The sequence below is a fragment of the Nesoenas mayeri genome, assembly GCF_963082525.1.
Source record: "Nesoenas mayeri genome assembly, chromosome: 22".
NCBI lineage: Eukaryota > Metazoa > Chordata > Aves > Columbiformes > Columbidae > Nesoenas > Nesoenas mayeri.
The window spans coordinates 2,939,599-2,966,897 of NC_137572.1; the positions used below are offsets into that span (position 1 = coordinate 2,939,599).

The following is a 27,299-nucleotide window of genomic DNA, read 5'->3' on the forward strand; positions in this document are numbered from 1 at the left end:
TTTAAGCACGAAGAACAGATGGCTTCACACCCAGAGCTGTCAACGTTGAAGTCGCACCCACGTCCTCCAGGCACTCAAAATTTCAACTAACCTCCTTGGTTTTGCCTTCACCTTTAATTACCTTAATTCATAAGCGGTATTTCCACCCAAAAGACCTTCAGAGCCCATCGCTTCATTCCTATGTCAGCCTGACAAAGCATGAAGTCTCTTACCTAACACTGGATGATGTGTGTGCATGCACTTCAGCGCTGGAAATAAAGAGACCAGCCTGGGAACAAGAGGGTTAACCCTATGAAGGGCACGGTACAGGTACACTAGAAAAGCATCTTTGAATAGCAACATCTGAAAAAATCATAAGTGGTCAAAACCAGTTTGTCAGCATTTAAAACAAACCACATTGCCAAGCTGAACCAGCAGAGGGAAGCAGAGCCTTTTAAATGGTAGCCAGTAACCCCCCCCCCAAAAAAAAGAGCCTGTTAACTCCCACTCAATTAAAACTGACCCTAAAGATAAAAGGTATTGCAGATTACAGGATTTAGGTCAGGGACTCCCAGGTCTGCTGTGACACCAAAGAATAGAACTCCCAACCAAGCTTCCATGGGGATTTCTGGGGCACGAGTGCCATTTGCCTTTTGTGTTTCCATCTTCAGAGCGCGCTTGGGTTGTTCTTAAGCTTTGCTATGCAAGAAGAAAGCCTAAAAGTGTTATTTTTTCCCCCATGAAGTGAAGTGAGATGAAATATCTCACTTCTTGGACCAATTATTGTGAAACTGATGAAAACTGTGAGAGCTGGCAGCACTAGGGAGTCACACGTGAGGTTGAACACACAATCCTGTGATAATATCGCAAGGTTACTGAGAAGCTCATGCTAAATTTGTTCCTATGTTTGCATTTAAATAGCAGATCTTTAACCTTTACTTTAAGCGGAAAAAGAACACAAAACAAAACACACCAGAGGAAGAATTACATCCAGTGTGACACTTGCTCATCTTTTCCTGCTTATTCAGGACCAGCTCTGCTTTTAGAAAATTAATTCCATTCTTGCTCATTCTCAGATCAGCCTCCAAACTGTTCACAAGATCATTCCCCAGCTCCTGAGCTTCTAATATTTAATCAATACTTGCCAAGCACTTCTATAAGAGGCATCGGCCGCTACGTGCACGCACATATATAAAACACCTAGAATTTCAAGACAGGTGGAGTCTTGCAAAGGATAAGTTCCCCTCCTCTACGTGGATCTCTGTGTAAATGGATGAGAGTGAAAGCTCCTTTTCAGCCACATTGGCTGCTTGCTTTAAAAGGAAAAGTAATCCAGTTTAGCACTGGATTCACCAGTCTCAAAGCCCCATCTGCCAAATACAATTACACATTGTGCCGAAGATGAGCGCCTGCTTTCTCCTCCAGCCCCGCTGCCTTCATTAACACGCTCCCGCTCGCTAGATGACTGATCAATAGGTTTAATTTAAGCACCGCGGCAGTGAGCACTCACATAACATTTGCAACACTTTCAAAGTCCTGTGCCGGCGCAGCACTGAGGTTTTGTGCACACTTCACAGCCTATTCTGCATTTTAAAGTGTAGTTTTACATTAAAAGCCTTGATCGGGATGTATAAATCGCCTTTTGAAGGAGTATAACGAGCTTGGACAAGCTGTTTTGAGGAGAGCTCACACTTTGGGCTGTTCTTGTTGCCCCCAGCAAACATGCTCTGAGTTTAAGAAAGAGCCATGTGCTATAAGCTCATCTTCTAAATGGGGATAAGGTCAGGGAGACATCCAGTGAGATAAAGATTGCGAATTTCTAAAGCATCCCTTGCTTTTTCAACATGATAATCATTTGGAATAGATTCATCATTGAACTGAGGACTAGATTGTCACACACACTGCATAATTTTCCATGGCATGTTTGTCTTATTCACCCCCCCCCCAAAAACCAACAAAACAAACCACAAACAACCCACATCAGAAACACCAACTTGCCCCTTTAGTCCTTATTAGCTCTTTATTAATGCCCACAAACTCACAAGAAAGTCAGTAAGTTTCACAGGTGTCTTAAACAAAAGCCTTTTTTCCCTTTCCACTCATCTGTACCTGTACAAAGGTAAAAGGAAGCTCAAACCAAAACTTCATATAAGAACCCAACATAAGGCGCCAGTTATGGAAATAACTCGTGCTAAACCTAAAGAGAGTTGCATGTGAACACACTTTGTGCCTTTCAATAGTTTGGGTAGGGTAGAAGAACTAGATAATACATCCAAGCCCCCTCTAGATTAAGTGTTTTATTATTCAGTGAAGAATAAACGTCCCTTGAAAGTTCTCTTGTATTTGTGTAGGTAACACATACCAAGAACAGGTCAAATAAAGAAAGAAAAAGAGATTTTGCATATAGTGCTTTTACCATTTATTTCTCGCAGCCCTCAGTTGAAGTTTTATTTATACAGATACTAAAGGAGAGCGCCTGCTTGCAGACAACCCCAGAGAGCAGCAAACACCCCCATGTGCCGGCCAGGACACACATCGGTTGGTTTGCAAGAGCAGCTGGTTCCTGGTGAGCCCTTTTGCTCTGCTGGGTGGGTGCACATCTGGTTGGGTGCACATCTGGCTGGGTCCACATCTGGCTCCCCTTCAACGCTTGGCAGCCACACGAGGGCAGAGCCGGCTCAGAGTATCGCCCTCAGGGCTGGATCCAGCACACAATAGATTAAAACAATAGACGGTTTTCCACAAGTCTAGCTCAGTAATGGTACATTCATGCAGGCTCCGCAGCTCTTGCCCCAAAAAAACCCTCCTCCGCTTCCACATCCTGCATGCGGCTCTTTATGCTGCAATTTGGGAATAGCTTCTCTCAGCTTTACTCAGCCCTTACTCAGCCCCTGTCCCATGACTCTGGAGGGAGGTTGGTTTGTTTCTCCTGCAGAGCAGGAACCCTCAAGCTGATTGCAGCCACAGCATTTTGAAAGCATTGGCCGTGGGCCTGAAATCAAAGCAGGGGGTGCAGCGCCAGGCTGGCTGACGCACCACAAGCAGTGCAATGCTCTGTGTGCGGAGGGGAGGAGACCATTGCAATGTCTAAAATGTTCACTCTATTGTTCAGAAGACAATAACTCACCCAACACCCTGCAGACAAGGGAGGAAGATTGTTGTCTTCCGTCTCTCACTGATGCTTGAAATATCCAAGAAATACAGAGCAACACATATTTTAAACAACACTAAAACTCAAGAGTTGCCAGAATTCATTCTGAGATTTTAAAGGACTACTGATTTTGGATATATATTTTAAGATGGTTTGAATTTCAGAGCAGTGCGCACTGTGAAATGGATGCAGAGGGAAGGAATGCGCAATGCAGAGCAAATCAGGACTTTGTACTTGATTTTATTACAGATCATGAACATCCAAAGTAGTGTTTTCACATCTGAATCCTTAACAAGATCATACATGCTTTCCTACAGATGCTGTTATGAAGCTCAGTTTATTTTTGTGCCCATCCAATAACAAGCCTATGTATATACAAAAATGCACATTAAATATGTATAGCTGCAAGGCACATAAACATACAAGCAGAATCAAAGTGAAAATAACTGTTTTGCTGACATTTTTATTTGTGGGCAAATTCATGTGCTAAAAGCTAAAGAGCTTCCAGATTTAAATCTTTCATTAGATCCAGAAGGAGGTTCAAATTAGGGAGCAACGCTAAATATAGATTATGCTTTTTAAAAAGTAATAAGTTGTGCTATATCACTTTACTGCTGGAATTCGGAGGAATAGCCTAGAAAAGGTTCAGAGTATTGAGACCCAAGAAATCCACAAAGATGCTTTGTAAAGCAAAACCAAGTTCACCCACCAGCTTTAAGAGATGAACATCCAAAATGGGCCTTGAAAACTTGCTCCAGGAACATCTGTGAAGTTTCTTCTCCAGCTATGCTTCTTTATAACTTATTTTGGCTTTTTTCAATGATGACATTTGCAACAGACTATTCCAAGACACTCAGCTCCAAGGAGGAGCAGAAATGCAACTTGTAATTCTCCTGTAACTCCAAACAGGGGACGTGACTCACGTCTGCTGCTGTGGGAGCTTTTTGCACCAGCAAAAGCACGAGCTCCAGTAGTATCTACACACAGTTTATAGCACTGTCTGAACAATTCCCACTCCACCTGTGATAGGTGCTCTGTCTGCTTTTATTCATTAATATCAAAACGGTTCCTGGATCGAAGAGTGACAGGAACAGTGAATGGCCGCTGTTGTCAAGGCACATCACATCCTTTCTGAAAGGAACAGTCCCCTACATAAAAGTTTTCTCATAACCAATGATCTGGTTTTGAGTCCTCCTTGTGATGCTCTTAATTATTTTCCCATCCATGTAATTCCACTATCTGAAAATGGGATCTGTCAGAGACGGAAGTTTTGGTCATGTAGACCTAAGTAACACATTCTTCTGAAAATGCAGGTAGGCTGCTACAAAAAACCCCTCTCATTGCTGTGCCATAGCTAGTCTCAGCTAGACCGGCAGGCTGAACTGCTTGTACAAGTACTCCATTTTAGTCAAAATCATCCAAATTCTCAAAAACTTTATACTTAAGCAGTTGAAATTAGCCCAAAGAGAATAAATATCCACAGAACTACTCAGGCTTGTAGTGCTCCTCTAGCTGAATAATCTACACATTTGACTTGCTCTTGTGCTAAAAACATTTTCCCCACTCAAGAAAGTATTTGAAAACACAGTACGTCTAAATCAGATATATATGAGAATATGTGTGAGAGTTAAGAAATAAAAAGCCCAGGGCAGCCTGCCATGTTGCAACTTTGAACGACTCCTTTGTGCCAGGAATTTAAGACATTTCGCATCTGTTCAGAGTTTAATCCTGCAATAGTCTTGTAGGAAATGATTTAGTAAACTTCTCCGTGGAAAAGCCAAAGCCTGTCCCCCACTGTCCAGTGGTAACGAGCAAAATCGGAGCATTTTGCGATAAGCAAATTTACAATTTGACTTGCTTAAACAGGAGGCTGACGAACACTTTTACGGCCAAAGAAATACATCTTGAGTAAAACTTTTGGAGATGCTGGAGTGCCTTGGAAGCTCAAATCAGCTAAAGCGCTAAAGATACCGCAGACACTAGCTACACAGTATTTAAGGCTCAGCAGGCCTTAAAATTAAGCTCTATTGAGAAAGCGAATTCTCCCCCACTATCACTGTTGAGTAATGGTGACTGGCCCAAGCACATTAGGCTTTTATCTCCCCAGTTTGGGTTGTGCATAGATGCACAGGATGGTGCATGGCGACAATGGTTTGTTCCAGAGCTGTAAGGAGCACCCACAAGGTCAAGATCCCTGCTCCCCTCAGACCACACCAGCCCCAACACTTAGTTACCCTGACAGCATTTTACGCCAAAATAAATATAAACCAGTGTCTTCTTACAGACAGCGATTTTGCATTCTTTGCACAAGGGAGGAAAAGCTGGGGGCGGCCGAAGTCTCCTAAGGATCATTAACTCCAGCAAGGCTGTGCTCTGGGACATCTGCTTTCTGTATTCCTTGGCTGGCAGAGACAGAAAGGCCACGGGTCACCTTCTCCCGAGAGCTCAAGTGGCCCAAGTGACCGAGACGCGGCCCCAGCGCACGCTGCCTGCAGTCGCTCCCCTCCGCCGCCCTTTGATTGCAGGAATTTGGTTGTGAAGCAAAAGCATCTCAAAGAAGAAAAATGTGAGCTAAGAGTCGGCTCCCGCAGGAACAGGCTGGCTGTGGTAAAATAAAGAGGTCAGCCTATCCCCGTCCATATCCACACAGCATTGCAGAGGTTCTGTGTAATTGGAACCACATGTGCTTGAGGAGGCTGTTAAAACAGAAAGCAAAGGGGCAGAGTCCTGCACGCTGCCGAGTTTCCAAGTGGTGACGTGAAGCATTTGGAATTGAATGTGCGGAGGAGCCAGGAAGGCCCAAGAACAGAAAAAGCAATATTTCACAAAGCAAAGCCTCTGATTTTGAGAGGTTTGCATCAAACAAGAGTGCAGGAGGGGGGCACAATCTGTTTGGTGCCACAAAGGCACAGACAGATCAAACACTGATCCTGTGCTACCAGTGGCCACATGGAATCTAAGGATGCTACCAATACATTCCTAGAATTAAGAGGCAAAATTGTCCCTGAAGATGCCAACAAGTTACAGCACCAGACACAACTGAATCCAAAGCCTAGAGAGATTGTGGAATATTAGAAAAAACACTGCAGCTTTCCATTAGCTGAGGATCTTCACAGGCAGCCAGCAGCTATGTATGTACTGTGCCTGTCCTTATTGCATTTAGAAAAACCAACTGCAAGCAGGAGATTCTGGGTTTACAGCCTTGGAGACCAGAAAACAAGGCATCAGAACCACACCTTCCTTTTTTAATGGTTCACAGTGTTGTACAGAGCAATGCGTGAGTCACTTAGGCCTTTAGTCCAGGCAGTTTTAGAAGTAAATTGGTCCAGGTGTCTTCTGTTTACCATTGCACAGCTCAGCCTTTCAGTAACGCAGCTGGTGATTTTAAGCTGTGTGGACTAGATCTGCAGAGAGCTTGTCAGTACAAACCACAGATTCCTTAGGGGCTGAAGCACCTTTGACTGTCTGATATTCCCTTTTTCCGCAAGCATCTCAGGCTGCTCTGTGTACCTTACAAAGCTTGTATTGGGGAAAGCAAGAGAACAAGACATTCCACCCCTCAACATCAGCAATTTCACTTATTTTACCTGGTTTAAAATGAGGCTTGAAAGCGTAAGATGGTTTCAGTAATAATTTCTAGACTATCTTCTCTCTGAGAAGTATGTTTAGGGCTCTGTCTCCCAGTGAGCCTATTGCTGTCAGCTCACAGACATAACAACGAAGGCACACAGAAATGAAGTTATCTGCCCAAGGCAGACACCAAGCAGAACCCAGAATACAAAATAAGAGAGACAGCAAGAAAACTGTTTTTAAAATAGCATTTGTCCATCGTATCTTCTTTCACCAATTTCAAAACCCAAGGAGTAGGTTGCATCAGTGAGTCAACTCTGAAAAAAATCAGGGAGGGAGGAAGACACAAAATTGATAAAGATGGCCAATAATTCTTGTATTGAACATCCCTTCTCCTATCCTTTCCTCAGCAAAATGTCAGATTGTTAACCAGAAAGCATTGAACCGATTGTGCTTTTCTGCTGCTTTTTGTCATAGAAATTCAGCTTGCTTTAAGCTTGCCAGAAAGGTACCAAGAAACCAGGAAGGTATTCACAAGTTCACTTCATGCCTTTCTGTATCTTTCTCTCCCAGAGATTTTCAAAGTTTGATGTACTTTTAAGGCACAGGCTTCAGTCCCTGTTCAGCACACCCACGTTACCTCAATGAGATGTTCAGCCGCATACTTATAATTGCACATAACGCGGTGTGACATCTCACTTATCCACTACAAGCGCTACTAATATGATACCAAATGGATGTCTAATGTATTAGCACTCTGTCACTTTTCATACTTACTCAGTCTCAAATCTTCAGCTGCAGCCTACCCTAGGGCAGAAACGGACAGCAGCAGCTCCTCCCCATCGCCCCCATGAGTCTTGCTAAGGAGATATATTAAACTCTGCAACACTTCTGCAATGAACACAAGAGTTATAGATACCGTCCACCTAGTTGCCTGCAGCCTTTATTTCTCACCAATGCTATAGTTGTTGGGATCAACTGCTTTGTGTTTACCAAACCCATAGGTGAGAAGCTTCATTTTCTTAACCCTCATCCTTGCACTGGCTTCGGTATAAACCACAAGGAAGAAAAAAGGATCAGGTTGTTCAGTGTGCCCAGGTGGCCAAGAAGGCCAAAGGTGTCCTGTCCTGTATCCAAACCAGCGTGGTCAGCAGGACAAGGGCAGTGACCCTTCCCCTGTGCTCTGCATTGGGGAGGCCACACCTGGAGTATTTTGTTCAGTTCTGGGCCCCTCCGGTCAGGAAAGAGATTGAAGTGCTGGAGGGTCCAGAGAAGAGCAACAAGGCCGGGGAAGGGACTGGAACACAAGCCCTATGGGGAGAGGCTGAGGGAGCTGAGCTTGTTTAGTCTGGAGAAGAGGAGGCTCAGAGCTGAGCTCAGCACTCTCTAGAACTACCTGAAGGGCAGTTGTAGCCAGGTGGGGATTGGGCTCTTCTCCCAGGCATCAGCAATAGGACAAGGGGCCATGGGCTTCAACTCTGCCAGGGGAAATTTAGGCTGGAGATTAGAAAGCAATTCTGTGCAGAGAGTGGTCAGGCATTGGAATGGCTGCCCAGGGAGGTGCTGCACTCGCTGTTCCTGGAGGTTTTTAAACTCAGATTGGACATGGCACTTTGTGCCATGATCTAATAAACAGACTAGAGTTGGACCAAGGGTTGGACTCGATGATCTCTGAGGTCTTTTCCAGCCCAGTTGATTCTGTGATTCTGTGATTATTTTATCACTATTATTCAGCTCCCTCTCTGCATCGTCCCTGGAGTTTGGCACAACAGCACACCAGCTGCAAGCAGCCTCTGAGAACAGATAGATCGGTTTTCTCCTACTGTTACCAGGAGTGATGGCATCTGGATATGTCCACCGGGGCCCCCGATGAGCAGAGGCGGAGCTCTGGAAATCCCACTTTCTGAATCAGAGTTAAACCGAACAAGTGGGGATTACTGAGGAATGCAAACCCCAGTTGTAAGTGCTGGAAGAGATGCCCAGCCAACTGCATTTGAGGGAGCTGGCATCGCACAGACTGTTCACTAGATCTCTACACACTATTAGTTTGCATTGTACTGAAAAAAGTCCTTTTGCATTTGGTGAGGTCCTGTGTTCAAAGTGATCCCGAGGCACTAACATTTATAAAACCAAATACTATACTCGTGAGAACTTGCATTGGCTTTAACAGAGACAAGCATAACTTGGAAAGCATCCTCCCTTCAGAGGGGCAGCTCTCCAAAGTGGAGCACAACAGCTATTTTAACAGAGCAACACTGCACAGCTGCTGCAAGGGATACCAAAGCTAAGGAAAGGACTGAAAAGTCAGTCAGGAAATAAGGAAATGCTACTTAGCACAAAACAGAGAGTATGATAAATTCCTACATACTTTTTACAGTGAGTGTTGGGCACACAGCTGAACCTCAGGTGTTCCTGTGCACTGACAATAGCCAGAGACAGTCAGGTCAGAGGAGGATTCCACTCCCCACAGGACTGCAGCACGTGAGCTGGACTGCTGGATCCAGCCCACTTGACAGCAACCTACAATCCTAAAAAGGACATGACTACACAATAAAGTTCAATTAATCAAGTTGGTTAAGTGCAGCAACAACGCTGCAACCTTAGAAGCAGCATAAAGAAAAAAATGAATTACTCCATTTTTGCTTCTGTTAAAGTGTTTGGACATTAAAAATGGAAAAAGTGTATTGTTTATTGGTTTTAACTGTCTACTTAGTTGTAAACCTGTTTTGTTTCTTTTTTAATCTTACTGTAGATGTATCAAAACCCTAGTCCTACTTTAGAAGTTCAAAGCATGAATTAAGTTAGCACACAAGATGCTTGAGAAAGGCCAGGACTAAACCAGAAAGCAGATCCACTTCCCTTCCCTCAGAAACAGGAGCACGCTCAGAGTCTTGACTTCTCAAATCTCATTCTAGCTGGCTTTTAAACACAGGTGGAAAGACTAAAAGCTTCAGTCTTTGAGCTAAATAAAACCTGGTAACTGTTGGAGCAACAGAGAGGGATAACTATTCCAGAGTTAAAACAGCTCAGAATCAGAGCTGAACTACACTGAGCTACTTCATTTCTCATGGTCATAACAAACAAACTGCCTCTGCAATAGGAATTACACAGGGAGGAAAGCAGATTTTCCTCTCTGCTCACCATAGGGCTCCGATGCCAGCAGCTGAAACGCGTGTTACATATATTTTTGCATGTTTGCAAATACCAAGGGCTCTGCAAAGCAACAAAATCTGCAAAAGCCTAGGGCCATTGCTAGGGGAAACTCTGAATGAGAACACACAAGCATCACGCCTGCCAAATATTCTTGTGACCTTTGCTCAAACAAGCAACCCAGTTCCCTGGCACAGGTCCCTTTCCTACAGCGAGGGATGCCCCAAGAAAGATTAGAGAGGCAGAGCCTTTGTAAGAACAGGCATCGGGTGTCAGCCTCCTGAGAGCAAAAGAGCCCAGTGTGAGAGCTGCGTGGAGCTCCGGTCAGCAAGCGCAATGTTTCCGAGATGCTGAACAGGAAGAGGGTTTGGAGAGGGGAGGAGGATAAAAACAGGATTCAGGCAACAGTTGAACAAATCTGCTAATCGGATGTGAAAAGGTCAGGCATCTTATCAAGAAACATACTGCAAAGGTCGGGTGAAGTATACAAAAGTAAGCCTAGGAGGAATGGTAGCACACATGACCAGCTCTACCACTGGGACTTGGAATTTCCACCCTCCTTTTCAGTTTAACCAAGAGGCCTGAACAACCCACAAGCATCACTCAGCTTCCCAGGTGTTCTTATCCAGACCGAGGTCCCTACCACAATTTGACCAACTGATTTCTTCAACCATCAAGAAGTGTTTCTATCAACAGCCCTGACTTATCATAAAGGAAATGGGTGTTCTATGGGAACAAGGATCTCAGGAAATTCATCTAAGCTTCCTGGTAGGAAAGCTCAAGCTAGAAAAGGACCTCAAGCCCCAATGCAGAAGTCAGGTTTCCTGGACAAGCTACAGCTTCTCTGCACCTCTCCTTTTCAATTTACATAAGAAAACCTGCATGCCTCAGGGATGTGCATGTAAAGCTTACAGACAGAGCAACAGAATTATAGAGAAATCAAAGCCACACTTGTCAGAGGTGCCTGACTGGATGAGAAGCAACAGACAAGTTCCAAAAGAGGGAATTCCAGCCAGGTATTAGGACAAAACTTCACTATGACACCACTTAACCACAGGAATAGGGACTCACAGATTGTGGAATCAGTATCCTTGGAACTATTCAGAACTGGACTGGCTGGAAAAAACAAGGACAGAGGACAAGTTCAAGTGCCATGGTCGTGTTTTGGCCACCATGACACAAACTGCGCACACAGCTGCTGGGCCAGGGTGGTGGGTTCTTCACGATCCAGCCCCTGGTGATGTCTGGCAACCATCTGTCAGGCACACTCGCAGTAAAGCCCAGCTCCCCCGGCGTGGGTGGTCTGTGGGGATAACCAAGCACATCGTTTATTTGACTAATTCAACCTTTTTTCACTGCTGACAGTTATCAGTGAGAAGGTCACAGCTGTCTCCAGTTTCACTCCAGTACCAGCTTCAAGATTCTTTTTCTCCGTATTATGAAAAAAACACAAGCTATTGTAACTGATCAGATACATCACCTGATACTGTTTCTTGATTGCCTAAACTTGCAAGGAAAGACACATCTACTTAACATTGGGTTTTCCCCAATATTTACTTGAGGAACGCTGAAATTTATTTCAAAGTACCAGAAAAATAACTAAATCATTAACAGACCACAGAAAGCAGTATAAAAAGGGCAATGGCAAATGTGCTAAGGTAAAACCTTAAGTATTTGCATAGTACTTGACATTATCCAGCAATGCTCTGATTTGGGGAAATGAAGGAAGTATGTGGAGCTCAGACACTCTTGTTTGGATCCTTTGTCTCCATACCCTACTGGTGATGCTGGAAATGCACATAAACCCATGTTTGCTGGGAGGTGCCTTCTCTGCAAAAGCCACACCATGTGCTTGCCTGCAAGATGAAATAAACTTCTTATACTATTGCTCTTCAGTGTTCCTATGGGTTAATTTTTACTTGAAGAATTTCCCATGTTCTCAAGCCACAAAAAGCCAGCAAAATATTTGGCTAGTACCTGCAGTACTCACGGATTTTTGCTGCTTTGGCTTCTCTAGGAAAGTCTAGTTTCTTTAATAGGAGCTGACACAGCTGCTCCCCCCGGCTCTAGGAAGGTATTTGCAGTCAGACCAGGTAAGAACACTGTCTGTCTAAACAGCTCCTAAGTGTCATTGTTTTCAGTTTGCAAAGGAAAAAGGAGATATTTAAAGCTCAATCTGCTCATGGATAACTAGGAACACAAGACTAAGGTCACAAGGAATCAGTGGCAGACGTACAACTCACAAAGTCCATCCAAATCAAACCACACACTGGAAAGAACTCTTGACTGGCTTCTTGCAGAAGGCAAAAGTTATCAGTGCCCTTAAGCACCAGGCCAAGCTTTAATTCCAGCTAAATTAGCTGATGGCACAGTCTTTTTGCTTCTTATAAAAGTTAAGTTACATTAATCTTATGCAAGTTACCACTCAGTGCCAAAAAGAGGCCGTGGAAAAAAGCAATATAACCACTGTGCTGAATTTCACCCTATACAGACCACAGTGGGAAAGGAAGAAAAAAAAGTAAAGAATCAGCTCATGTCAGCTCATTACTTCTAGTTTCCAAATAGGACAGAAAGTGAAGCCAGCACAGAGCTGAGCTGCAAGGAGGTAGCTGGCTCCTTGCCCGATACATCGGTTGGTTTTTCTGAGGCCCCTTCAAGCTTCACATGGCTAAAAAAGGAAGTTCAAAAACGTTACACTGGGAATAAGAAGCGCTGCATCTGTCCCTCTCGCTCCCTGCCTGCAGGGAACACCCCAGGCAAGCTTGGGCTACCCAAAGGAAGATGAGCAGGCTGCTGTCAACTCCACCCGATTCTTGCCGGGCAAAGGAAGCACAGGAGCAGCGACCAGCCCTTGGCCATTCCCAACACTCGCTGCTGCTGAAGCACTTGGCTGTAAAATACAGGTGTCAGGTCACACCACATCCCCTCCAGCTTTTTGAGAAGCTTCAAGTCCTGAAGAAAAAGTCAGTTTCCTTTTCATATGGTGCTGGTGGCACAGGAGCAGAACTGGCAATTGACAGTGTTTCCTGCTGAACCTGGCAATTGTTGCAAAAACTAAGTATTTTCCATGACTAAAAATGGCAACAAAATACAAATCCCTATTCATCCTGCAAGAGCAAGGTTTGCTTGCAATGCTGCTTCAGCCTGAACTGCCACAGCACGGGGAACAAACGCTCCAGACACCCCAGTGGTCCCTCCCATCATCAACCTTACACTGCCATGAAGAAACCAGTGTCACCAGTACCATGGTGATTTTGAGAACGTGGCGCTAGTTCACTGGATGGAGAATGAGAAGAGCCGCTTTACCCCAAGCTACTAAGCAGCTGATTCCAAGAAAACCCCTTTTCCCTTGGGAAGCACCATCCCCTGGGTGCACAGGGCTTGGGGAGCAGGAGGGGAGGGCAGTTACACAACTGCCGCAGGAACTGGGGGAGAAGAGACGTCAACTTGCTAAAACACGAACCCGGGAGCCTTGCGGATTCGGTCTCGAGCATCCATCAAACATGATTAATTTTAATGTCACAGCATTTTAATGTCAATTACTTTTAATGTCACTGCTTCTTCACTAGCGCAACCACATTTTAGAGCCGATAAGAGATTCCCCCAAAGAACTTTTAAGACCAAATAAATAAGCAATCAAAAATAAATGCGACAAACACCAGCAGCAGCCTGGTGCCTCCCTGCTATTGTAAGGCTCTTGATGTGGCAAATCCAGCTATTTTAAAGGCTGAGGCAGTTGAAAAAGAGCATCAGAGCCTTTCATCTTTAGGGTCAAATTACTAAGTAAAAATTTTCTTCTACTCCTGTTTTTCTGAGTACATAATTTGGCTAATTGAAGATGTCTGTTAGCCTAATGTAATAATATCAGGTCACATGTCTAAGCCCTCAGACAAGGATATACGTTGTTTAGATGCTGCACAGAGCAGATAATAAAGATAGTAATGATTCTGGGTATCTTAATTTGTATATAAAAGAAGAGACAAGAGGCAGCTTGAGACTGACAAGCAAACCCATAGGACTTGAAACTTAAAATCTTTAGGTTATCAAGTGCCTGAACAGCTGAATATTTTTTGCAAAGCAACAGGGATGTTAACTCCTCACATTATTTCTAACCCACTCAAATGTTTTGAATTTAAAAGCCTGTACTTGGATTCCAGTTCCTCTGGGTTTATACACTTTGGCAGAAGCAGCACATAGACGGGTAAAGAAACAGCACAGAACATACACAAAGGGAGGGACAATCAAAGACCTTATTCCATACATTATAGACATAGTACCTGCTTGTGGCCTAAAGCAGCCTAATCTTGATAGAACATTCAAATCGCTGCTGCATATCCAGAAAGCCTTTTTTTTTAAAGACTTGATTCAGGCTGGAAAAAATGTGTGGGTACAAACAACAGGAAAAGTTCATATGTGAACTTTTGATTGTTAACCTTTTTTCAAATAGCTGGAGAGGTTGACAAAGCCTCAAACTCCATGGGGTTTCTCAAAACAACAAAAGAAGCCTTGTACATGTCTCCAGAATAAATTACAAGACTGAGGGTAAGTCAGGCCTCTATTCCAATAGGAAACTTCACTAAGAAAAGTAAACAGACAAACTAACGAAAACAAACTGCCAGACACCTGTGTGGTCTATTTTAGAGTCTAAGAACTGACCTGGTGCTTCAGTGGCACATTAAACTCCTTGGTAATTCTTTGAGTCTCAGCTTCTATTCGGCATTTGTCAAGGCTCAACTTCTAGCCAGCAGCTCTTAAAGACCCTTCTATTCCAGATTACAGAGCCCTCTGACAACAGTTACCCAATGATGTCAGGATCCAAGGCTCAGCCAGGACCAAGGGTGGGATTTACTGAACTTGATGAGTTAATTCTTTCCCTCTTTTCAGACAGTCACAGCATCCTGTCTCTTGATCTGGGCAAAGCGTCTACCACATCATCCTTGTGTCTGTGTTCGCCTAGACACACGGTGCTCAAAAAAAGCAAAAAACAAACATTAACTATAAAAGGTAAGCAGGTACAACGTGAGAGGTGCCAAGAGATGCCAGACAGCACATTCTGACAGAGCTCTGTGTATATCTGACAGTAAGCATAGCCCAGAGTCATCTCCCGTCTCCAACAGTTCACATTCCTTCAGCTAAACCCAGCTCGGCTGCATTGTTTAACAAGCTGAAAAGCCGCCTTCTGCCAGGGCTTTACTGCAGGGACCTTTACCCTGGTCCAGACTAAGTCTCCAGGCACAAGCTCCTAAACAAAGCACCACACGCCAATTATTTATGCGTTTCTCCTGTCCTGAGCTGCCCACAGAGAGAGCACGGCTGCGAGGCCGCGGGCGATCCGGAAGGCCAGCTCTCCACAAAACCACCCAAGGCTGCATCAAACTCAACAAAGCCAAAGCTTAAATTACTCAACAGGCTCCCCAGACTATTTTGTCAATCCGAGAAGTGATCCAACCTGTCTTCTCCATTACATCCAACCCATCAGATTCATTGAAGTTCAGCAGTTCAGACCTACCCACTCAGCCAGTGTCCACGCCTCTTATTTATACTGAGATATGAGCCACAAAATGTTTTCCAATAAAATCTCAGTGAGATTTAAACATACTTCCATCTTTCTCTTCCGCGAAGATCTGCTCCAACAGGGCAGAGACTATTTCCAAAACCAGCACCATTAGTGGGAAGACAATGGTAACCACCTCGGCTGGCAGGGGCACATGACCCATTTTGCTCAGGAATGAACATTAAGAAACAGAGCATCTGGCTACTAGGAAACAGATTCAAGGTGTTTGACTCCTATTCAGGAAGACATTAGATGTTTAGACGCCTCACAAGTTAAATTAGATGTATTACTTCAGGTATACAAATCCATACTTTTTCCTAACTGCCTGATATTCAGCAAGAAGTTTCCCACGTAACCATATGATTCCATATACTGTCAGTTATGTGGGTTTTCTTCCCCCACCTCCATCTGATACTGGACTATATTGGAGTGAAATAGCAACGTAGATAAACTGTCAGACTCATTTGGTGCAGGAACTCATTGCTCCTTATTCCCATGTTTGCTCTCAGGCAGGAGGAGTCTGACTCGCTGGCTCAATCTGTGGAAGTTAAATACTTGTTAGGGTTACTGTGGAGTTTTCTAAGGCATCTGTCAGAGTCTGATGCAATTGTGACAGCTCACAGAACTGAATCAAGGGCATGAATAACTGCGGCAAACCTATGGGCCACAGAAGAGAGTATGGCTGGCTGAGCGTATTAGTCATTTGCTGACTACAAATATCAGGAAAAATCTGGCCAGGGAAGAATCCCTTCTTTACCCTCTTCCTGTATTCAGACCAGCTCCTAATAATAACTGGAAACAAGATAACACGCTAAGTGGGTATCCTAACTCTCATAGCACTTCTTAATTGTATAACACATGCTTGTTAAGTGCAGACATTGTGTCTAGGACAGAGTTTTAATGAGGAAATCTTGCACCAACAATTACCATGCCTATTTGAACTTTGGTTGTCATATGTGGAGTGACAGGAGATATACACCCCTCATTTTCCTGTTTCAAGCCGCTAGTTTACCCTCTGCCTCCTACATTTTTTTTCAGCCCAGCAAGCTCAGCAAATGGAAAAGTTGCAACAGCTTCGTAACACTGAAAATAGTTTATTATGTTTGCCTAGTAGAGAAGAAATCAAATGGCTCCATCCTGTAGATAACAGCAGTTCGCCGGCCCCGGACCACACAAGTGTCTGCATCTGGCCCTCATTAACATCTAGAAACAAAACCCAAGTGTCTGTCTGCCACGCAATGGGGCTTATTTATCATTTATGCAGAATAAGCCAAATACAATGTGCCCACGTGCAGGGTCCCATTTGATCCTCAAGGGTCATTTGGGATGATTATAGGTACCAGGATGACTGGAGCAGGGAAAAGGGGGTATCCTGAGTAAGATTTACAGTCTGGTTTGCAGTGAGGCCAATTCCCCTGGTCAGCCAGCTGCTTCTGGCATTCTTCAGGAGAGAAGCTGCTGTCTGGGGGATGGTGCAAGGGGAGGGCACTGTCATGGGATTGCTCAGAAATGTTTTATTCAGGCTGTTTATCCTCAAAAGAACATTTTCCTCTTAGATTAAATTATCCAGATTCTGTTTATTCTAAACACAGGAGACAGGACTCATGCATTTCCTCTTTTTAGGAAGTATGGCTCAGTGTATTTCTTACAAAATTTATAAAGAACTGAAGTAAGGACTGGTATGGTCCTGAAGATTTCTAACTCTTCCTCCCCTAAATGCTGCAAGAGCCAGCTCTGTCAGAACACAGTTACATCGCAGTGGCATGAAATACAAATGCAAACAGACAACAGCTATAAGCTCTTTGGAAAGGGAAGGCTGATCAACAGTCAAACTATTTACCAATACTGCACATCTTTTCCTCCGATGACCATAAACCACATTATACAATGAGACATTTCCCTTTTTATGGATGGGGAAACCAAGGCTCCAAAAGGACTCAGAAAACCACCTCCTGGGATGATGACTGAGATAAGACAAGTTACTTAACAATAGATCTGAACCCTCCAAGTGATACTTTTTCATTCCAATGGACTGCAAGGGTCACGGCTGGAACTGGAAGAAAAACAGATTCCTGCCTTCCCATTGCTGCTTCTTAGCAAAATTCTGACTCTGTAAAAACACCACCAAGTCTCATACCCCATTTTCCAAGCATTAGTCACGCTGTACTTGTACAAGAAGTCTGTCTCCACCTGAAGCACAAGGGAAGGATCTTGCTCAGTCTTCCAGGAAACCTGAGAGCCATATAATGAACAGAGCTGCTCTGCCCATAAGGCCAACCTGTCTCAACATTCATATCACAGCTCAGGACTGATGCAAGTCTAATGTTCCAGTATCTTTAATCTCTCGCAGCTGCACAAGACATTTTTCCTGGCATCTACTCCAAATGTTCATATATTATGTACTACTTCTGGATCAGAGGGTAATGTAGAGAATATATGAACACTGACTGCTATTTAAAATGTCTGCAGAAATAACATTTATCTGCTACATCAAGTCTTCCCTGTCTGCACAGTATGAACATAACTGACGGTGGGTGTTTATAAAGCACGTCTAATCATTACCTGCTCAATTACTGTTGTTGCAATGCACAGCTAGCACTAAGTGCTGCTCATTGTAGGGCTCCACCAGCTTCCTGGACTAGAGGAATTCTTTATGCTTTGTTTCTAATTCTGCATCATAATCAGGCCCTAATTTTATGCATATTGGCTCAGGGTATTTTTAACTTTTTTACATCGTCAGTCTGCTTGCCACATCCTTGCTGAAGGGGATTCCTCACTTTAAGTCCTTCTCTCGGTAGGGCAGGATGGCCTCTTTCGGTTGAGGATTATAGGCTCTGACAGTGCTGACACAGAAAAATAAAACCCCAGAATGATTTAAAGCAATGAGCAGGGCTGCTCCCTCAAGATCAGGAATATACAGCTACTGCTGTCCTTCCCTCCCATAACTCAGACCCAGCCTAAACCTGGCTACTTATAGACCTGATCCAGAGAGGGCAAGTCACAGACCCTTTGACAGTCTCACGCCCACCATGCACTCTTCACTTGCTGGTAAGATCACCAATTTTCAGTAACAAGGAGAAAACACACTGTCCCCCCTCCACATTTATGGCCCATTGTCACAATGGTTTCCTAAATAATTCCATCTGGTGCAATAAGGGCCAGTTTCTTCCATTAACATTCTGGGTTTGGATTTCCTCCTCTCTCCTGGTGCTTTCACAGAAGGATATGGAGCAGGGGAAGATGCTTAGCTGGCAACTCAAAGAAACACCACAGCCTCCACTGCATTCAATGACATTTACTAATGGGTATTCATTGCTGTCCCACAATGGAAGCAACATGCCCAGGGCATTGCTAAATAGGACAAAGATGCAAGCCCAAGTAATCAGAGGGAAAAGTATTGTGCAATGCAGGATCATTAGCTCCAGAGCAGAGGAGCTCAGAGCTCTGAGCTTCTCTTGTACCAGGTCAGATTGCGTCTGCATTAACAGCTGCAGAATTGTCTCCTCTGTTCACTCCAGGGGTAGCCTTGGGCTAACTGGAAGGAGCTGTGACAAAGCCAGATGAGCCAGAATCCATTTGCCACACTGAGTAGCACCGATGGGAAGACTCCTGAACTGCAACACAGGGGCTCCAGCTTCTCTTACTCTGCAGAACAGCAACTGAGGCACAAAGCAGCCGAAAGCAGCATTTTCCAACAGGCCCAACTTCACCCGCAGCCCAATGCAGTATGACTAAGGAAACAAAAGGCTTTGCTGAGCACAACTGAAAGCTGTAACACTACTTTAAGACTGTTTTTACACTTCAAGTCTGAACTAAGGCTACCAGAGACATCAAATTTTGGTAGTGCTCCGGCTTCCACTGGCAATCATGTCTTGCTTCATTTTTTGACGAACACAATAGCTCATAGGCTCACCACTGGATAAAACACACTGCACCTCATTCTCCCCTTCATGTACCTAGAAGTCAGTCAAGTTCCCTCAGCAGACTGAAGTTTCCCATTTGGAGCACACTAAGCTGTTTGCTTTCCACGAGCAGCACTTGCACACGCTCATGTCTTACAAGACCCACAGAGCATTTAGCAGACATTCACTGAAGCTGCGCGTCGCTGCACTGAAATGAGGCCTAGTGCCAGATAATGCCTGGGGAAAATGAAGCTATTTCCTTAATATTACTCAACAAGGCAGGATCTGCAGCAGGATTCCCAGCACCCTGCCAGACACTGGCCTCAAGTCTCACTTCAGCATATTTGCTCTGCAATTACCCTGCCACGGAGTTCCAAATCTGGCTCTGCACCTTTTTTCTGCAGAGGTTTGATAAACGGTCCTTTGTTCAGAAAATAAAAAGCCCCCATGTTGGAGAACGTGGCTCCTTTTTCCTCTTGTCCCTGGAATTGTGATTGGAAATAATTGGAAGTGTCACTGGAAGTAATCAGAAGTGACAGTCCCTGGGCTATAAGGCTTTCGCTTCAAGTCTAACAATCCCCCCGCAAAACAAAACCTAAATTTAAACAATGAAGTCAGAAAGTGATTTGCCTTCAAGGGTGAAAACCCTGCAATATTTTTTTTAACAGAAAAGAAGTGCCTGAGTCTGTTCTAGTTCAATATTCAAGGCCTGCTGTGTTATACGAAAGACTTTCCCCCACACACCCTAAACCACCCCACCGTTTCCCAGCACTCTGCAGCCCTACCCTACAAATAAAGGTTCATGTCTATATTGAGCATTTCTACGGCCTTTAAAATTTTCTCAAGTCTTTAAAAAGCAAAAAAATAGCCTAAGCAGTCTGAGCTATGAGACTCAGCCAGCATGCATCTCAAATATTCCAAATACTGGAAAACCACCTAATTCTGATATTTTTGCTGAGGGACAAGGAGGGGAGGGGAATGAAGCCATTCTTCTCCACACTCCAGTTCTGGAGAGGCCTCGCTTGTACTAGCGGCCACCCATGCACACAGGGAAAGCCAGTCTCTGCTCAACAGAACTTGCAGTCTAAATAGCCAAAGAGTAGAAAGCACAAGGCAGTGGAAGAAGAGCTACAGAGGGATGAACATGACTTGCCAAGATCTAGATCAGAGGAGGGATCTGCATCCAAACTCCCAGCCCATGCACTGACCACTCCGTAACGCTTTCCTGAGCTGTTGCTTTTTGTTTTCCCTTCAGATAATCCAGCAAAGCACAGCATTTCCCTTTACAAAACAGCCTCTGAAAGGCATTTTCACTGACAGATTACAGTATGGCTAGAGTTATTGTGCCTCTGCTGCTAGTTAAGAGGAACAGTTTGATCTTGAGTTAATGCTGGTGCACAGACTTTGAGACAGACAAGTGTTCTCCTTTATCAAAAGCCAGGGGAAAAGACAGGGGACTCCCACCTACCATTAGTTGGCTCCCAGGCTTTGTTCTGCTGAACAGCTCAGTACAATGGACACTTTACCTCCAAACAGAAGCTCTAAGACCTCAGCCTGCTAAATTGTCACTGATGGATTCAGGAGTTTGTCAGTGATCTGCCCATCACTGCTTCTACCTATGCTTGAGTTCATATTAAAAGGAAAATGGCTTTTGGTCAGAGCTGCAAGGGTTCTAGACGCGTGACATAACTGCTATATCTCCTTAAGGTTGTGCAGACCCACCCATAGCTCCGCTTCTTCCTCTGTTCAATGGCTTTTATACACTTTTGCACCCACTTCTGCACCCAATACAGCTCTGCGAGACTGAGCCAAAGCTTGGTGTGACGCTCACCAGAAAGCAGGCTACAGCAGCAGTGCCGTGTGATGGCAGACCAAATGCAGCCTAGTCATTGACATCAGTTGCCTCTAACCGTGCACGCTCCATTTCAAAAGACTGTTTCCAGGAGAGCAGCCTCTCTTCTGCCAACGCAAATTATTAGCACAACAAAAATTTCACTGACCTTTTCCTACCAAAGGCAATTAAACTGCAGGCACTAAGCTGAACTTCAACCTTTCTACCTCATCAGTTGGGAAGTCACATACACTAAGGCTTCGTACTCATTTTCCAGCCACAAAAATGGATGGCAGCTACACAGGAGAAGAGACAGGCTGAAAATATACTGTAATGTATATTGATTCTTGTGGGACAGCAACTCCGACATCATTAATCTGGGTTGGCCCATTAAGAGAAATGCTGCATTACAACATTTGACTTTTTAAACTGCCACATGCTTTCCTAGAGAAGATGAAGGAGCTGATGAGGACAGAAGTTGTTTCGTGATCTATACTGTTGTTCGTGATATATATACAATTGCTCAGTACCTATGCAGCTTGTTGCAAAGAAAAGACAGAGCTGCCAAGTCACACAAAGAAACCAATGTACCAAAAAAGCAGCTTGAGAAACGCCTGGCAATGGTGCTGAGGCCCAGCAGCACCCATCCTCCTCACATTGCCCAGGTGCTTTTTCTAATAGTCAGTGAGCTTCTGGGAGAAGGACCCAGCTTTATTCTGGGTGCCTATCCCACTGCTAGAGCTTCCAGCCACTACTGCATACACCTTCTGCATTCTACCCAGGGAAAAGCATGTTTGAGACACGGTTTGAACCCCCGGCTGGCAAAGGTGAGATGTTGTTCTTCCACTTGGTAATACCGAAGGAACAGATTGAAGTCAGAAGAGCATCAAAGAGATGAAAAAAGATAGAAATGCACCTCCTCACCTCTGTTGACTTAACTTTCCATCCCTTCACACTTTTTCCATTGTTGTGCTTCCTGCATAGCCGTTTCTGCATCCTCCACTATCCTGTCATTTGAGTATCTATTCACGGACCTCAGTGACCTGACTTCACCCTTGGCTTTCTGCTGGGCTGCCTCTGTAAACCAACCATTGCTAAAAACAGGCCAAGAAACAGCTTTGAGGAAAAAGAAGACAATCCATTCATCTTTCAGACAGGGCAGTGCCGAGCTCCCGCTGCACCCCGAGGAGACTCCTGTAACACGTTAGCGCGTGCAAGAAATGCACAATATTGTGTGCACACTAGCAAAGCTTGCTCTGCAAGTGTATAAAATACATTAGAGATACACAAGCAACTACTGCCTTGGCTAACAGGCAACTGATGTAGCTAGAAATCTAAGGTACAATCTGACTAAGGCTGTCAGACTATTTCTGAAAATGCACAGATGCAGCTCACAGCACCCCACGTTATTGGTACTAAACACACATGCACCCAAAAAACATTTCAAATGCACACTAAGTTTTGTCAGAGCAATCGTTCACATTTCTTTTCAGGCAGTTCCTGAAAACTCAAACCAATCTCAGGGTGCAAACCTGCTAAGTTCTCTATAAAGCCCTGTATTTGCCTTGAGGAAAACAGGGGCATTTGTTGTGATTCCGAGGATAAACATCAGCATATCTCCAAGCCAGTTGTGCAATGACATTTCTGGGAAGCTCTTACACAAAATGTCTTTCTGAAGTGGGCCAGAGTACCCCACAGAAACCGACCACTAACTAAACACGGCCAGGCAGGATCGAGGGTGGGCACAAAGGCAAAACACAAATTGTTTTCCATGGGAAGTTCAGAAAAGTTGCCTCCTCCCCTTCTCTCTGGCTCTGTTTCCCGTAACATAAATTCCTCTTCATAATTTCAGCTCAACTTTGGCATGCTGCTTTTCCTCACTCTGGAAAGGTACCTTTCTCCTTCTTTCCCCATGATAAAATGGAAAGAACAGCATCCCCCAAATAAATATATTTTTGTTAGATGCTAAGAATCTGAACTATTCCATATAAAACAAAGCACTGCTAGAGAGAAATGGGCCATTTCTCATTAAGTGTCTTGACAAAATATTTGACACAAACCATCCCCAGCTGTAGAAGAATGTGTTTCGCAAGGAGCGTTAACCCTGATACCCTGCCAGATAGCAACTCACTCAATTATGTCTAGCTCCTTTGAATTCCCCCGGAGTGGCAAATGGACACGCTGCTTTTCTTTGCTCCCTTTCCTTACACATTCCTACAGCAGTGTTGTATTAAACAGCTCTTTGCTCTGTCCTAGACCTAAGTTCCCATTACTGTAACAGGCTGAATCTTGCCTAGATTAGATGCTTTGACTGCTTTGGGAGTTCTCAGGACAGATGACTTGTCAATTATCAGTTATATGAAGCTGTCCTTGGGAGAACAGTCTTTTGAGCTGAACACACCAAGAAGTTACCTTAATTCCTTCAGAATCCAATGACACCAAGAGAAGGTAAATTCCACCCAGCAAAACGGCACACAAAGCCCCTTTTCACAACTACAGATCCTTCTTTTCATAGTCCACTCCTGAGCCACGTCTTGGCTTAAGTGCTGTAAAAACAGGGGGCAAAGCCTTTGTCCCACCATGCTTCTAATTGTATCATTAAACAAACAGGCAGAGGCAACAGAGCCATGAGAAAGCTAAGAAATAGCAAGTGTATTATATACACTCTTAGTTACCATTGAGAAATTTGGGAAATACCTGGATAAATCAGCAGAAATAAGAGATCCATCAGCTTAGTTTTCAGGTTGCTTAATGAAGTCTCCCTTGCCTTTTACTAGTTCCAGGCAGAGGCATTCCATTAAAATGTCAATCTTCCCAGTAACCTCAGTGGCAGCAGGAGTGCTTTTTGTGCAAAAGAAAATAACTAACACTGCAGTGGCAGCTGGCTCTGCTGGAGTGTACCAACGCAAGGCTTTGAGGAGCAGGATCTCAAGGAGATGCGATAGGGCACATTGCAGGTTGCCTGTGCTCTTAAGCAGGAGAGTCAGTGCACTAGAGCACAGCCCCAGGCTCACCTACCACTGCGGAGCCACCTCCGTATCATCACAGATTTTCAAGCTAGAAGTCCAGTGACTACCTAAGCAAACGCACGCTGTCAGACCCAATCGCTCATGCCAACAGGCACTGGAAGGATCTATGCCATAACCTTTCTTCCAGTGCAGTGAGACAGAGTCTTGGTGTTCAATACAGCAAGTGCGTACCCCCGGAATAGCGCTGGAAGAGTCACTGACCACAGAGCTCAGCCCCATCTGTACAAAAGGTACTTTCGCTGGGACAGCTGCACCCACTCCAGCAACATCACCCCCATATAACACACTAACACATCGAACACATCTTTGTCAGGCAGTTGTAATGCAGACCCAGTGTACACTGTGGTAAGCAACCGCTAACACTAACATAAAAGGTTCAAGTCCAATAGCAGGACACCAGAAAAACAGATGATTTTGTTTAGCATATGTACTGCTCATAATCTTCAAACTATTGGTTTCTGAAGGGCAGAGCACATATACCAGCCAACAAGTGAAGAAAACTCACGTAGTACCAGTATCAAAGCCACACAGACAAGCATTGCTCATACAAACATATTTGATTACAAGGAAGGTAGCTTTTTACTTGAACAGAACACACTAAAAATATTCACAATTGACTTGGAGGGGGTAAAAGTAGGCAATGGAGACTTCCAGCACCTGCAAAAGTTAAACCAATTAAGAAACACTTCAATAAAAGCATTTGCTAGTTTCTTTACTTGCTGAGAAATGCAACATTCTGTTATGAAGTTATTACACTCAAGTGAAAAATGACACATTTCCCTTGGAAATTTCCATTTTGATTTTTAAGAGTGGAGTGCATTACACAAGGAATTTGAAACAATTTCAACCAGCTGTAGACAAGATGAGAATCAGATGTCACACACAGTTCCACAGAGGCACACGCACCAGCAGGCCACCTTCGCTCCTCACTCCCTCCTGCTTCATTTACCTGGCTTTTACCAGGGAAATAAGCTCAGTCATGCTCTTGCCCACACTTTAGCACGTCTTCTCACCTTATTTTAAAAGTTTCCTTGAAAATACTTGGCTCCTGGATGTGGCTGAGCACCTGCCTGCTGATAAATAGCAAATGAATTCCTCACTGGGCTTTGCTCACACACTCAGTTTTTGCTTTACTTATTAAACCTCTCTGTCTCAATCAAGAAGTTTTCCCACTTCTACTGTTCTGATTCTCTCCCTATCCCACCAGAGTACAGCGAGCAAGTAGCTGTTTGGTGCTTAGTTGTCAGCTGGGGTTAAACAACTACAGTTCTCCATGTTCTCATTCTAAAGCCCAAACACATCGCTAGGAAGAAAACCACCTCTAGCCCAGCCAAAACCAGGACACACTATGTCCCCCATACTGAGACACAAATGGCCATCGCAGATATGTAGGGGTGACCAACTGCTGCCTGCACTCTCCTGCAGATTCTGCAGCACATCTAAGCCCATCACACTCCTACAAACAAAACCTTTGCTAACAGCAATCCCTAGAGCAAAAACCTTCTCTATGATTTATTCAGCAACTGTGCAAATGCTGCCTGTCTTTCAGATACCTAGAAATCTGGCTAGCCCCTGTTCCACACCTGTGGGACTTCAACAGGGCTGGCCCTTGCAACGTTTCTTATAGCTGTCCAAAAACTGATTCTACCTGTGGTCAGCCACACCAGTCCAGCACCCTGCAAGGCTCCACTCATCCCAGGGAATCAAAGACCAACCTGCTTTCTCACACCGGTACCCAGGTTCCTAGGGTACAAGATGACCCCAGAATCACAGCCTTTGCCCAGCCACACATTTCCAAGCTATGCGCCTGTCAGCACGATCTGGTGAGCAGAAAGGAGACAGAAGCTCACTCATCACATCACAGCGCTTCTGGAGATGCAGAAACCCAGGCTGCTTCTGAGTCAGTCTTTGTGGGCAAACCCCTTCAAATACCTCAGGGCTGCAAACTCTTTCCCCCAGCAGCTACGGCTTTAACAAGCAGCTCTCTCCAGCCCTCCCGCCTTCACTCTCCTATAGATTCTTTAATATCTCCTTTCCCGTTCTCCACTCATCTCCTTTTCCGTCAATCTCTATGTCTTTTCCTTCCACTCTTTCAGCAGCCCTCTTACTCGGTGCCCCTTTAGCCCCCTTCTCCCATCCTTTCCCCCTCCAACTCCTCCCCTCTTGCACTTCAACACATCTGTTTCTAATCTCAGGCATCACTCAAAACAATAATTCCTTTTTATTTTAAAATCCAAATGTTAAACGCCCAAGCAAATCAAAACAGAGTTAAACAAATCTGACACTATGCCTGAAACAAAGACATTTTGTTCACCTTGTTTTGCTGAAGAGGTTCAAACCCCTATTTCATTGCTTAAAAGCGCTACCTTCTTTAAACAAAAAAGATTTGAAAAAGAGTCCATTTAACCACCACTTCTAAAACTGAATCCAGGTATTAAAAGGTCTGTGACTATCAACCTGCTATTAAAGCAACAAGAAAAGCATCAGAACCCAAACACCACCCTAATCTGAGTTCTCCATAAAAGTTTTTAGCTCACAAATCCCTTTCTCTAGCTCATCAGAAATGAATTTCAGTCACGCAGAGAGAGCACATGAAGTTTGTTTAAAAGCGCTACACAAAACCAAAAAGCCAACTTACCTAAAAAGAGGATTGAAAGTGCAGACATTCCGTCTCCAAGCAAGAGGGACTTTTCCTGCCTTTTTCTTCTTTTCTCCCAGGAGCAGCAGGCAGACCTGCACAGGATTCAAAAGAACGCCTCTGGAATGCACCGAGTGTAATTGCATCCATGTGCCAGAAAAATAACCAACTTCACTCTTTCTTCCCTTCTGCTATTCATCGTCTTGTCCATATTCCATCCAGATTCAGCGAGAGCTCTTCTGTGGCCGGTAATTCAGGCCCTCAAGTTTCTGGAAGAGAAGAGACAGGCAGTGCAGCAAGGAGTTCACGTCGACAGCAGCGTAGAACAATTTTGCCTGTCTGAAAAGGAGAGAAGCGGGGGAAACACTGTGCTCAATGTTCACCACATGGCTGCCTCTCTGAGGAGCCCCTCCCTGCCATCAGCTGGGATTAATAGTGAAGACCAGTCATGTGGGTGAGGTAGAGCTAATTTCAAGCAATAACATATATATTTAC

At 44.4% G+C, this 27,299-nt stretch overlaps 1 protein-coding gene across 1 annotated transcript in view; it reads right to left on the bottom strand.

Moving 5' to 3' along the window:
* The window catches only part of CLMP (CXADR like cell adhesion molecule), a gene marked incomplete at its 5' end in the record, with an annotated part of 32,999 nt that extends 6,049 nt beyond the window's left edge, over positions 1–26,950 (bottom strand). Inside the window, 2 exon segments of the mRNA XM_080357829.1 lie at positions 26,805–26,842; positions 26,844–26,950. Coding sequence (XP_080213955.1) covers positions 26,805–26,842; positions 26,844–26,950 — 145 coding nt within the window.
* Between the last annotated feature and the right edge of the window lie 349 nt (positions 26,951–27,299).